This window comes from Miniopterus natalensis, chromosome 12 (assembly GCF_054644295.1).
Source record: "Miniopterus natalensis isolate mMinNat1 chromosome 12, mMinNat1.hap1, whole genome shotgun sequence".
Classification (NCBI taxonomy): Eukaryota; Metazoa; Chordata; class Mammalia; order Chiroptera; family Miniopteridae; genus Miniopterus; species Miniopterus natalensis.
This window is the reverse complement of record NC_142092.1, coordinates 73,288,340-73,301,565: the sequence shown is the minus strand read 5'-3', so window position 1 is coordinate 73,301,565 and position 13,226 is coordinate 73,288,340. Positions and strand designations below refer to the sequence as shown.

General features: G+C 48.6%; 1 protein-coding gene across 1 annotated transcript in view; it reads left to right on the top strand.

Annotated features, from left to right (window-relative positions):
* Positions 1–13,226, top strand: part of SPTAN1 (spectrin alpha, non-erythrocytic 1) — a 53,734-nt gene that overhangs the window by 5,575 nt on the left and 34,933 nt on the right. Inside the window, exons 2-12 of the mRNA XM_087823053.1 lie at positions 2,067–2,306; positions 3,285–3,410; positions 6,938–7,078; positions 7,403–7,549; positions 8,758–8,891; positions 8,977–9,121; positions 9,196–9,350; positions 9,950–10,085; positions 10,500–10,601; positions 11,488–11,625; positions 12,225–12,335. Coding sequence (XP_087679179.1) covers positions 2,067–2,306; positions 3,285–3,410; positions 6,938–7,078; positions 7,403–7,549; positions 8,758–8,891; positions 8,977–9,121; positions 9,196–9,350; positions 9,950–10,085; positions 10,500–10,601; positions 11,488–11,625; positions 12,225–12,335 — 1,575 coding nt within the window. The remainder of the gene's footprint in view (positions 1–2,066; positions 2,307–3,284; positions 3,411–6,937; positions 7,079–7,402; positions 7,550–8,757; positions 8,892–8,976; positions 9,122–9,195; positions 9,351–9,949; positions 10,086–10,499; positions 10,602–11,487; positions 11,626–12,224; positions 12,336–13,226) is intronic.

Genomic DNA, 13,226 nt, shown 5'->3' with positions numbered 1-13,226 from the left:
GACTATTGAGCTCTCTCCCGGCTCTTTACAAAATGAATTGGGGGCTATGCATGCCCTTCGGTCATTATTCAACAAACATTTCTTAATCACCTTTGTGTGCTAGACATCGGGATACAAGGATTAGAGCGCACAGTCTAATTGTACTGTAGGACTTATATACGAGTTTTGTAAACCTACAGAAAAGCATGATTAAATCTGAGGGAGAGGAAGGAAGGAGCAATGTGTATAGCGGTAAGGAGGCAAGATCCTATAGCTTAATCTCTTCAGCTGGGTAAAGAGGTATAAGTAGGAGTTTTCCAGGCACAGAAGGGGCAGAGGACATTCTAGGCAAAGGAAGCCTGTGCAGGTGGCTGCTTGGAGTCTTTAAAGAGGATCGTGTGTGGGAGGAGGAAGAATGTTTCTGCCAGGAGGGCGGAGGCGTGGGTGAGGTCAGTCAGGTGTGCTGGGCCCCATCAAGGTGGGTTCTTCCCTCTCTCAGAGGCAGCATAAAGGTTTAAGGCCTGGGCGTGACACAGCAAAGAAGGCATTTCTTTTATAGTAAAATAAGTCAGACTTTGTGGGAGAAAAGCAACACAGCAAACATGAGTGGTTAAAGCGTGGGCATCATCTGGGAGGAGCGGTGACAGTTGAAAATCTCCTTGTGCTCTCTTTCCGGAAGGTCATCTCCTCATAGGAAGGTGGTCCTTAGAGGATGGTGCAGACCCCTCAGAGCTGCTTTAATCCCTAAGAGCTGGAACCGTGCACCTGGCCCAGACCTCTCTAGTCTTGCTCCCCTCGGCTGGATGTGGGGGTGGGGGCACCCTCACCCACTGCCACGCCTCATCCAGTCAGGAAGAGCTCTCAAATGGCTCCTGGGTAACAAGTTTTATGATGCCTGTATAAATAAATTATAGAATGAGAGCTGGAGAGACCAGTAAGCTTTTCTGGTTGGCTTCTTTACCAGACCTCAGCACCTTCTCTGTAGAGTATAATTTTAAAACTGGGAGGGCCTTGGGACCGTCTCATTTTCGCCTGCCATCTTTAGTCCTTCTAGGAGGTTGAGGCAGAGAGAGGGAAGGTGGGTCCTGCGAGGGCACGAGTTATAAACCAGTTCAGAAGCTCTTTGCCGTTAACCTGTACCTATTTCCTTCGTGACGCTCCTTGGTTAGAGGGTAAAATGGCTTATTCCTGATAAGAGCAGGTAGCACGTTCTGGGTTCCTCTCATAAATAGGAGAGGGTTTCTTTTCGACATTAGAATTTGATGAAATTGTCCAGAAATCTGAGGGTTTAAAGTTGGGGCAGGTTGAGTGTTATGGGAAGTACCACCTACCCAGCTAACTTGTGTTTGTGAACTTGATATTAATGCTGAATTTAGTAGTCTCCTTGCTTTCCCCAGTAACAGGAAGGCATAGAGTAGGGTAAATGTTTAACCACACTAGTTTTTAAAGATACACTGTTTTTTTTTTTACTTGTGAACTTTCAGATGAACTCAGCCTGCCCGTTGCCCAGGCTCTCAAGGGGCCGGAAGACTGTAGGATCGACATTTTGGTTTTGGCAGGACCAAGAAATCAGCTACTTTGACTAGGAAAAGTCTATTGGTTATCCATGTTCAGGACTCAGTTCCTTAAATCATTTCTTTTTCTTCATTGAATAACAGGCTGAGATCTAGAAAGATAGAAAAGCTGACTTAAGTAAAGATAGATTCTATTTAATTTCCACGCAGTGAAATACACAGGCCAGGTGAAAGGACTTTTGAATAGATTTCTCAGTAATTCTTTGAGTACTAAAGTCAGTGTTTCCTTTGAATCCTCAAAGCTCTTGTGGAATTGAAAGTGTAAACCATCCTCCTATTCACATTTCTCCCTGGTTTCCTTGCCATGGGCTAGGCATCTCATGAGGGGTCCCTGCAGGCAGGTGTTCCAGTGAGTAGGTGGTTATGCTTTGCAGAGGAGCAGGGTCTGCTCCGTTGTTGGATTCTGAGGAGCACGTGTCTGCCAGGGTGTCTGGTCGCTTTCTTCCGAGAAGCTGATGCCATTATACCTATTTTGGTGTCTTGTGCTTACCTCAGGGCATTCTGTCTTTTCAGAAAATGGACCCGAGTGGGGTCCGCGTGCTGGAAACGGCAGAGGACATCCAGGAGCGGCGGCAGCAGGTCCTGGACAGGTACCACCGCTTCAAGGAGCTCTCGACCCTTCGCCGTCAGAAGCTTGAGGATTCCTATCGATTCCAGTTTTTCCAAAGAGATGCTGAGGAACTGGAGAAATGGATTCAGGAGAAACTTCAGATCGCGTCAGATGAGAATTACAAAGACCCAACCAATTTGCAGGTGTGTATGATCTCCATGAGATTTGTGCCAAAATTCAAGAACAAATGCTTTTGCCTAAAAGTTATACCAAGTAGGTCACTTAATTATGACCTCGAGAGATTGGGCAGCAAGAAGGACGTAGATCAGACACGAGAAAGAACTAGTTCACTGTCCAAAGCAAAGCCTTTAAAAATAATTGAATTCTACATAAAAGTTAATTTTATGGTGTAGATTGTACCTTAGCAAAACTGTTTAAAAAAAGACAGAGCCCGGCTAGGCGTGGCTCAGTGGTTGAGCGTTAACCTAGGATCCAGGCGATTGGGGTTTGATTCTTGGTCAAGGCACATACCCGGGTTGCGGGCTTGATCCCGTCAGGGGCGTGCCGGAGGCAGCCGATCAATGACTCTCTCATCATTGATGTTTCTATCTCTCTCCGTCCTCTCCCCCATCTCCCTTCCTCTCGCTTCCTCTCTCTGAAGTCAATAAAGTTATATTTAAAAACACACCAATGATGCATGAATAAGTGGAACAACAAATCGATATTCCTGTCTGTCCCCTCTCTCCCCCTTCCTTCCTCTCTAAAATCAATACATTAAAAAATTTTTTTTTAAATAATATATATATATTATATCATGAGTGAATGGGATGAATTCTTTAAGGGTAAACACTATATGCTGTGAAGACGGTCAGTATGGCTCTGTAGACTTGATTGGTTGTCCATACAACAGCTCATTTCCTGACAGTAATATTAGGATATTTTGTAGCATCTTACCTACAAAGTTGGTGGTCCTCAGTGGCCAAGCTTACGGAGGGCCAGTATAGGTGCAGTCAGAATATTTGAGGAATTGAGCAGGCAGGGGGATGGGTACAGTGTTGAGTGATGTGTCCCTCATTAGAGGGAGTGGGATTCAGGAGGGGAGAAATTTGGAGGGGGTGGGGAAAAACAATACTGAGTGCTGAGTGGCTGCGTCTGTGGCTCATGTTTTGGCCTCCCACCAGGGCAAGCTTCAGAAGCATCAGGCCTTTGAGGCTGAAGTGCAGGCCAACTCAGGAGCCATTGTCAAGCTGGATGAAACTGGAAACCTGATGATCTCTGAGGGGCATTTTGCATCTGAAACCATAAGGGTGAGTAAGACTGGTGCCTGGTAGGGAAGGGTGGCCCTCATGTGTACATCTGGTTCCTAAAGAGATGAACTAAAGGGTTTCCCAGCTCCCATCTTTGTAATGCAATGGTTCAGTGTGATTACAAACAACTGAGGACATGAATATTCATTCTCCTTTTGAAACAAATCAGAATGTAATTACACTTCAGAGAAGTTTGTGTAATTACGCTGTTACCATCTACAGTTGGTAGGTAGATGGGAGAGCATAGTCTTGACATCAGTGAGTTTTTAGGGATTAGGACATAAAGGTGAACAGGACTAATCACAGACACTATAAACAAAGCTCTCTGGCCTGGCTGGTGTGGCTCAGCAGTGGAGCATCAACCTAGGATCCAGGAGATCGAGGTTCGATTCGGTCAGGGCACATGCCCCAGTTTCTGGCTCAATCCCCAGCAGGGGGCGTGCAGGAGGCAGCTAATCAGTGACTCTCATCAATGTTTCTGTCCTTTTCTCTCATTCTCCCTTCCTCTCTCTGAAATCAATAAAGATATATTTGAAAAAGAAAACTATTGGCAAGCTTGCTCTCTGGATGTTGGGGTAACTGAGGTCTAGCCAGCAAGCCAGTTAAAGGTCCAGCTATAAAGAATGACTTGGCACCTGTTGGTCAGTGACCAGGGGATGTGACCGACTTTGAAGCAGAAGTCCTCAGACTCTGATCTGGCTTGTTTTGGTTCTTTGGAGTTGGGGCCGTAATTGGTCTTCCTCCGCTTTAATAGCCTCTTTAGGATGAGGTGTGCACACTGACTGACTTTGTATTTCTCTTCATGCTTTGTTCTTGGTTGCCTAGAATCCCATCCTGTTGAGGGACCTGCCTTTTCAGTCCTTCACTTGTCCGGGCCATCCCGAAGGTGAGGACAGAGCTGCAGCCTTAGGCCCCGCTAGAACTGTTCCACCCTCCACTGTTCCCTGGTGTCCACTGGAGGTTTCATTCCCTTGGGTTCTGGTCCAGGGGTTTTCAACAGTAAATCCTTGTCTCTCTCACTCTGCTGTACTTTGCAGTTTCAGAGCAAAGACCTGACAGCCTTATTCTTGTTATTAATAACTAATGATTGTAATGATTGTAAATAGAAATTAAATTAAATTTTAAATGCCATGTGACCAATTACTTAATTACATTTAACCTATTAAGCTAATGTGGTAAGTGTCTCTGCAGATAAATACAAATACTTATCTGCCACTCTCCTACTACGTTGTATGCAGCTTGTAGTGGATGGAACTAGCAGGCCTGTTTCCCTGATAGACGTTTGCCCAGAGTGTAAGGGCTGCCCTGTCGTAGTAAAACCAGAGTCGAGCCTGAGAAACGGATCAGATACTGACTTCAGTGATTAATCTAGGGGTGGGAGACCCAGCCCAGCCTCACTCCATCAGGTCTGTCAGGAAGACCCTCTTCCCTGCTTAGCAATCTTATTAAAACAACATTTTAAAGTGCTTTTGGCTCTGACTTGAGTAGTTGTTAGTAGCTGTTAAGTGCAAACGCCCTGCTAGGAATTTTACATCTGTTGTCTCTAATCTCTGCAAGCCAGCAAGGCAGCCCTGACCCCCGTAGTACAGAGCAGCCCTGATCCCCGCAGTACAGAGGTTCGGGGGCAGGAGCAGGCACAGAGGACTCTGAGTCACCCATATTCATGCAGCCCACAGGTGACAGCTGCAGTCTCGGTCCATCCTCTCCTCTCGGCACAGTGTTTGCTTTATTTTTCCAGTCTGTGTTTCATGTCTGTAGACTTCCCTCCGTGTTTCTCCTCGATCTGTTTCTCCAGCCCCCCCTCCCCCGACACTCTGCCCTCCTGCACATACAGCTGTGCTGCTTCCCTGGAGCCATAGGCTGCTTGCTCAGGCCCCTGCTGGAAAGCTAACCGAGTCGATCAGGATTTCTCTCTCCTCCATGCTGTCAGCTTTACGAGTATTTAAGTGCCCTGCCTCTGCCCACTCATGCTCTCAAACAATAGTGAGCTTGTGAAGCTGGACTCCCTCTGACCTGCAGTGTTGACAAGCTCAGACACACCAGCGATGGGGAAGTTGTTTCAGTCCTAGGACAGGCCTGGCCTAGTTCTTCACTGAGGGTGTGCAATGAAGTTTGGGACAAACTGATGATGGACCCCTGAGGATCAGGTTTTCTAGCTTCTGTGGCCTGTTTTTAATTTGAGCAAAGGGCTCTCATTTCATCTCTTCCATCATTACTTCATGCTCATAGTTCCCATGTTGATCCTGGCTTGTATTTTTATCTGGTTCCATAGCTTAGTAAGTCAGTTTGGCAGGCAGGATGACATGGAGGTGGGGGGAGTGGGGAGGCTGTGTGTGTCCCGGGTAACCTGTCTGTCACTGGTTTAGACTTTCACACCGTACCGGACAGCGTGGCGCCCCATAGTCACCGCCACCCACATCGGGTCCCACATCCGAGTAGGTGGAGTGTGAGTTGCTGTGGTGCCTTTCCCCTTCCTCGGAATGCCTCTCACTTCCTCCAGTCCTGGCTCCGCCTCACCCTTGTGGTGGGAATGACTGTGTGAACATTTACTTTCCCCCCACTGCTTTCTCCTTTCAAGTGAAACACAACTTGTTTCTAAGAGACTCCACCCATGTTGACTCTCCATGGCGTTCAGGTTTGAGTTGTCTGGGAGTGGCATCCCAACGCTCAACGATGGGTGGATCCCAGACTTCTCTCTGTTAGCTTTAACCTTTGTGTCGTCGTGTGTCTGTCAGTGTTACACGGAACTCCCAGTATCTTGGGTAGGCACAGTCCACACACCAAGATTGGATCAGAATACGAGAATGCAGTACCTGAGCCTGAATTGGCCATCAATTTCCCCCAGTTCTTGACAAGCCCTTACTGGGACTGTGCTGTGAGAACCCAAAGATGCTGGGAAGTGAATGTTTGGGCCTTTGGCTGCCACTTGGGTGAAATTTGAAATAAACCTGACCTGAGACGTATTGTGCTGCAAACACTCTCTCTTCACAGAAGCTCCAAAACTTTTTCTCCCAAGAATCCTTTTTGACAGCTGATTACGTTTCAGGGCGTAATACTGTTATACTGAGGTTGTCCCAGGCCTCGTAATTATTTCTTTACATTTATGATGCCTGTTGGACCTCTGGTTTTGTCTTTCTCTTCACCATCATGAATTCAGAATATATTTCTGCTGAGGTTCCATGTCAGTTCCTCATCTTTCTTTCCCTGATAGTCTCCTGACCTAGGAATCCCGTTTAGTAATACAGTAATAACTAGTAACACTACTTACAAAGAATAAATCAATAATTGATAATAATTCCGTTAGGAAACTAGAATAATGTACTTGTGAAAGGTCAGTATTTAGAATCACGACACCACTACAAAGTGGATGCTTTTCCTAACCTCAGTTTGCGATTTCCTCTCAGCTCACGGATTATCTTTTTAAAACACTTGTTTGGGTTCCAGGAGTTTTCTGACTTGGTGGAACTCTCTGGAAGAGCAGCTCCCATGGGAACGGGTGTAATGTGTGGGGTTGGATTTTCACCTAGACCCGTTTGCTGGAGCTGCACCGCCAGTGGGAGTTGCTCCTAGAGAAGATGCGGGAGAAAGGAGTCAAGCTGCTGCAGGCCCAGAAGCTGGTGCAGTACTTGCGAGAGTGTGAGGACGTGATGGACTGGATCAACGACAAGGTACATTTGAGGAGAAGGTCTGCTGAGTGAGCCTTGCGGGAAGAAAGGGAAGAGACCCCTGGTCTGCGTTGAGGGCCAGGGTTAGTGGAAGGGGTGGCTGTGGGACAGTGTATCTCCAGCTGCTGCCAAGTCTTGTCTTATCTGTTTACATCAAAATGCTTTCAGCTAAGCATCTTGACTAGGAGAGGAGCTAACTTACAAACCACACAGAAAAATGCATCCACCATAGCTGTCAGGCCTGCCCCGCGTGTAGTGTCATGAGTCCTGGGCTGCTGTCACCAAGTGCTGGTCGGTGACTGTGGCTCTGTTGTGGTCCCCAAATAGGAGGCAATTGTGACTTCTGAGGAGCTGGGCCAGGACCTGGAGCACGTGGAGGTTTTACAGAAGAAATTTGAAGAGTTCCAGACAGATATGGCTGCCCATGAAGAGAGAGTTAATGAAGTGAACCAGTTTGCTGCCAAACTCATTCAGGTAAAGAGCAAAGTGCTACTCAGCACATGGTTACAGGAACAGTCTAGAGTCTTAGAACATTTTGGCGACTGGGCCCCCGCCTTCTGAGTGGCTGTTCTGGTAAGCATGTCTGAGCCTCGTCACATCCAAGTGCGGCAGCATCACCGGCTGCTCCTATGTTAGAGAGGCTTCCTAACTTGTATGTGCAGGAGGGCGGAGTTCACTTAATCTGTTTCTTCCACCCACGTTCAACTAGGACTTGGAAAGCTTTTATTGGGCTGCTAGAGCTGGTGTTGGGCTTTCTCCCACAAGGGTGTGGTGGTGAATGCTGCTTAGGTTGGCAGGTGTCCACTGCACATGGTTCCTTCTCCCTGGATGCTCTGGGGGCTCGGGGCCTTGTGATGCACAGGCTCTCCGCTGGTACTGGCACTGTTAGAGGGAGTGACACAGCCTCCCACTGCCTGCTGTGCAGTCCTGCATGCTGCTTCCTACTCTCGCCTTTCACTGCAGGGGTCAGGTGCTCCACAGACACCAAGTGGATGGAGCTGGGCCATTTTTGCTTTTTGGAAATTTAAGTTTGGGGTACTCATCTTTAATGTATGGATCTCTCAGGCCTGGTACTTGCTCCCTTTCTAATTAATGATGAAGGGAGAGAAGAGCCAGCATTTGTCAGAAATTCTCACCCTTCCAGGGACAGGTGTGCTGCCCCTGAGCCCTGGGCCAGGCCACAGTGGGACTTAGGAGCAGTGAGGCCAAGGTCTCACAGATGGACCCCAGAACCCTGAAATGCTTCATTTTATTACTGGACATGTTATATTGATTTTTTTTTTTTTTAATGTGGTGGGTTGGGAAGGATGCATTAGAGCAATTTCTCCCACATTGTGTGGAACAAAGCCTGGAGCCCATGCTCCCATCAGGAATGCCCGTCCTGACAGGTGCGCCGAGACGGCGTGCCCGGAGGCAAGCCGCACCTGTTCACACAGCTCAGTGCTGAGGCTCGGGACCACTGTGTAGACCCCGCACCCTCGCCCCAAGAGAGAGGGCTCCTCCCTTAGACCCCAGGAGGGCACAGCTCTCGGAATGAGCTTCACTCTGTTGCACAGGGAACCAGGCCACCTTCAGGAGGAGGGGGATTTGCTGAAGCAGCTCCCACTGGGAGCTAACCCAGGGGACTGGTTGGGGTGCCTGAGATGTGGGCGCAGGCACTCCCTGTCCCCTTCCTTGTCCAGGAGCAGCACCCAGAGGAGGAGCTGGTGAGGACGAAGCAGGAGGAGGTGAGCGCGGCCTGGCAGCGGCTGAAGGGGCTGGCACTGCAGAGGCAGGGCAGGCTGCTCGGAGCCGCGGAGGTCCAGCGCTTCCACAGGTAGCACGGGGGTGGCGGGCAGGGCCTCTACTTGGAGGGGTCGGAGCTGGCCGGGTCTGGCATTGGTGGCGCCTCTGTTCTGCAGGGATGTGGACGAGACCATCAGCTGGATTAAGGAGAAGGAGCAGTTAATGGCCTCTGATGACTTCGGCCGAGACTTGGCCAGTGTTCAGGCTCTGCTTCGGAAGCACGAGGGTTTGGAGAGAGATCTGGCTGCATTAGAGGACAAGGTGGGTTTTGAAGGCAGCTGATACCGTGAGTCTCCAAGGGTCAGGAGAGCAGTTCTGACAGAGTGTGTTTCCAGGTCAAAGCCCTGTGTGCCGAGGCTGACCGCCTGCAACAGGCCCACCCACTGAGCGCCACTCAGATTCAGGTGAAGCGTGAGGAGCTGATCACAAACTGGGAGCAGATCCGCACCTTGGCGGCCGAGAGACACACGCGGCTCAACGACTCCTACAGGTAGGAACGCCTCCTGTGCTCAGCAGCCCAAAACGTGGGACTTGAGGAGAGAGGAGGGCAGGGTTAAGTGTCCGTTCTCCACGCTGAGAGCTTCTGGAGGCCCCGTTTCCTCTACTAAGAAAATGCATGTCACCTTTTCCTACCTGTATTGTGTGTTTAGAGACTGGCAACTTTATCCTATGTGTGTGCGCGCACATAATACTTACAACTTAAATACCTTTTTTCCATCCTGTCTCACTGTATTATGACCAGTAGTCTTTGGCAATGTGAGCACGACAGGAAACTCTGGCAAAATTGAGAAAATCAAGGGTTGGAAACGGAAGGAGTGCTTCTGATTTACTAGTCGGGTTGAACTGAGGAATGACAAAGATGTTGAGATTAAGGGATGAGACTAGGGAATTGTAGTGTTGGGCAGAGCCTCAGTTTCAGGGGACCAACTTCGGCCTTCTCTTGCTTTTCTTCGAATAGAAAGAGCCCATATTTCCCAGGGCTGAGATTTGTATGGTTTGTTAGACTTTGAGAACATAGAACTCAGAGCTGTGCTTTCCATGCTGTAGCTCCACTGGGAACATTGAATGACTTCTGGTTGCTTTCCCCAGGCTGCAGCGCTTCCTTGCTGACTTCCGGGACCTTACCAGCTGGGTTACTGAGATGAAAGCCCTCATCAATGCTGACGAACTTGCTAATGACGTGGCCGGGGCCGAAGCCCTTCTGGATAGGCATCAGGAGCACAAGGTAATGTCCCAGGATCCCCAGAAGTGAAGACATGAGCACATCGTGCATCGTGTAGCACTTGGAGTCAGAGTGGTTGAAAATTTGTTCACGGGTAGCTCCCCTACCAGGGACCAAAGTCACGGTAAACAAAACTGTTTGGCATGTGGAAGACAAGTAGACCAGTGGGACAGAAGACAGATCTCAGCCTGTGCAGGTGTGGAAACACCAGGTGGCATGCGAGCAAGTAGGGAAAGGACTTTTAATAAGCAGTGCTGTCCTGTGTGGCGGCCAGACAGGCACCAGGAAGCCTGGCCCTGTGTCTCATCCCCTTCCCCTTCCCACGTGTGATGTTCTGATGTGATGATTATTTGAAATTCAACAGCTTGTTTTTCTTTGGCAAGATCTGGGCGTAAATTGTGCCTTTTTCCCCCGTAGGGTGAAATTGACGCTCACGAAGACAGCTTTAAATCTGCAGACGAATCTGGCCAGGCCCTACTCTCTGCTGGTCACTACGCCTCTGATGAAGTGAGGGAGAAGGTAAGGGAGGAGAAGAGGCGCTCTAAGAGTCAGCAGCTGCTACCCCTCGTTAAATATGAGATGTTGTGTTCACTGTGGGGTGTGAGCAGACCCAGACAGGGACTCACCTGGAAGCTGAGGAGCAGCCTCTCCATTGGAAACGATGTGTGTGCAGCATGGTGATTAAACAGAGTCTCATTTACTTGGGACATAACGTGACACATTTCCTGGTTAAAGGAGGCTTTGCAGAAACTTGAGTCCCGTGTTAGTTGTTGGAGCCAAGAGGAAACCAAATATGATCAAATTAATGGGTATATTTAATTTCAAAGTATCTTTGAGTATAAGGTTATCTGAGGAACATTAGATAGTGGTAACTTTTTAAATACTATATACAGAATAAGAAGAGATATTTCAAAGACACTTTATTGTCATTAACTTTGGAGCCTGAAAATTATATCTAGGGCATTCACGAATCACTTAACATATTTTATGGAGTTCCCCACTCAATTGACATTTCTCAACTGAGAGACCCTACTCCACTTATACTGCCTCACATTTATTTTTCTTTTTTGAAACTTTTTTTAAAGAGTTTATTGGAGTCAAGATGGTAACATGTGCCAGGGAGCAAGATGGCAAATGCTCCCCCACCCCACTTTCAGATAGATGCCCTTTTCCTTCTGCCTACGGGTTTCCTTGTGATTTTACCAGAAGTAACTTGTGATAATGTGGCAATAAATTAAATGTGGATTAATTAGAACAGGGCCATCCCTCTTACATGCGGCATAAACATACAAGCTGCCTGGGATTTGTGTTCTCGCGACTGGCTGGCCCACAGGGGGTGTGATTCTTCCGTCCGAGTTGGGGGCATGGGGACTGACTCCCTCCCACCCCCGCGTGCTTTCCCCAGCTGGCTGTGCTCTCGGAGGAGCGGGCCGCGCTCCTGGAGCTGTGGGAGCTGCGCAGGCAGCAGTACGAGCAGTGCATGGACCTGCAGCTTTTCTACCGCGACACTGAGCAGGTGGACAACTGGATGAGCAAGCAGGAGGTAACTTGTGAGCAGGGAGGCCTGGCTGGCCCAGTGGACAGCACGTCCTGGTTTCTGTCTGCCTCTCGGAGCGTCAGCTTGCTTCTTTTTTATTAACGATCTAAGTGTTAATAGATCATTGTCATTACAGGTCACTGTGGCTGGGCCCCTTGCTAAATGTTTTTTACTTTCCCCCCCTTCCCCACTGCAGATGGTGACTTGTTTTGTGTAGGAATCATCCCCCTTTCGGATCACAGGGGAGGCTGAGCCAGCCTCTGTCACGTTGGTCCCTTAGGCCCCATTTTTCAGATGAGTGTGATGGTGTGAAATTGTTTTTTAAGCGGGAGATGTTTTCCCTTGAAACTTAGCATTATGCATGATCTAAATCTTAATAGAAGCAACAAAAGCTTTTTTTTTAAAGTGTTGGTAGAACGTGGGACAGGGTTTCATACTGTCGTTGGACCCTCTAGAAGTGCTATGGGCTTCCCAGAGAGACCCCAGACGTTTAATGGCCTGAGAATCGCTTTCCTCCTCGTATTCTGGGCACAGTATCCTTTGCTCTCTACTTTGTGAGGGGAAAGGAGCCAGATGCTGCTCTGAGCCTTGTTTCCCGTTTCCAGGCATTCCTGCTGAACGAGGACCTGGGCGATTCCCTGGACAGTGTGGAGGCGCTTCTCAAGAAGCACGAGGACTTCGAGAAATCCCTCAGTGCCCAGGAGGAAAAGATCACAGTAAGACCTTCTTGGTGGTGCTGTCAAACCATCCTCGAAATTAGCCTGGGGGCTCCTCTTTGTCTGAAAGGCTGAGTAGGTTGGAAGGGGAATCTGGGTGAAAGGCACTCCGTGGGTGTTGAAGTCTCAGGGTGACCCTGATGCATCATTGTGGGGGAGACAGCACAGCCTGATACAATGAAAGCGTTTTCCTGATGTAAGCCTCCAGGCTGAGACTTACTTTTTACCAAAAGTAATTAAGAAATAACGACTGTCAGAAGGTCTTTAGTATTAGCAGCAGCTTTTTTTTGCTTTTTTTCAAATATATATTGATTTCAGAGAGAGAGGAAGGAAGAGGGAGAGGAGAGAGATAATAACATCAATGATGAGTGAGTCATTCATCTGCTACCTCCTGCGTGGCCCCCGACGGGATCAAGCCTGCAACCTGGGCATGTGCCTTGACCGGGAATTGAACCCCTATCTCCTGGATCCTAGGTCAAGGCTCAACCACTGAGCCACGCCCAGCGGGGCAGCAGCAGGTTTTAGAAGTAGGTATTGGAAGGTTTTTAACCTGTATCTGACACAGGTCAGATCACACTGCAGCTGGCATCTCCAATCCAGCGTGGGACCAGCATAACATTGTTATAGCTAAGCAGTTACATTAGGCAGCAACTCAGAAGTTCAGGGGTGGCCCGGCCGGGCGTGGCTCAGCGGTTGAGCGTCAACCTAGGATCCAGGCGATCGGGGTTCAATTCCCGGTCAGGGCACATGCCCAGGTTGCGGGCTGCAGCCGATCAATGACTCTCATCATTGATGTTTCGATCTCTCTATCCCCCTCCTTTCGTCTCTCTGAAATCAATAAAGATATATTAAAAAAAAAAGTTCAGGGATGAAGGTCATCTGAAAACTTTG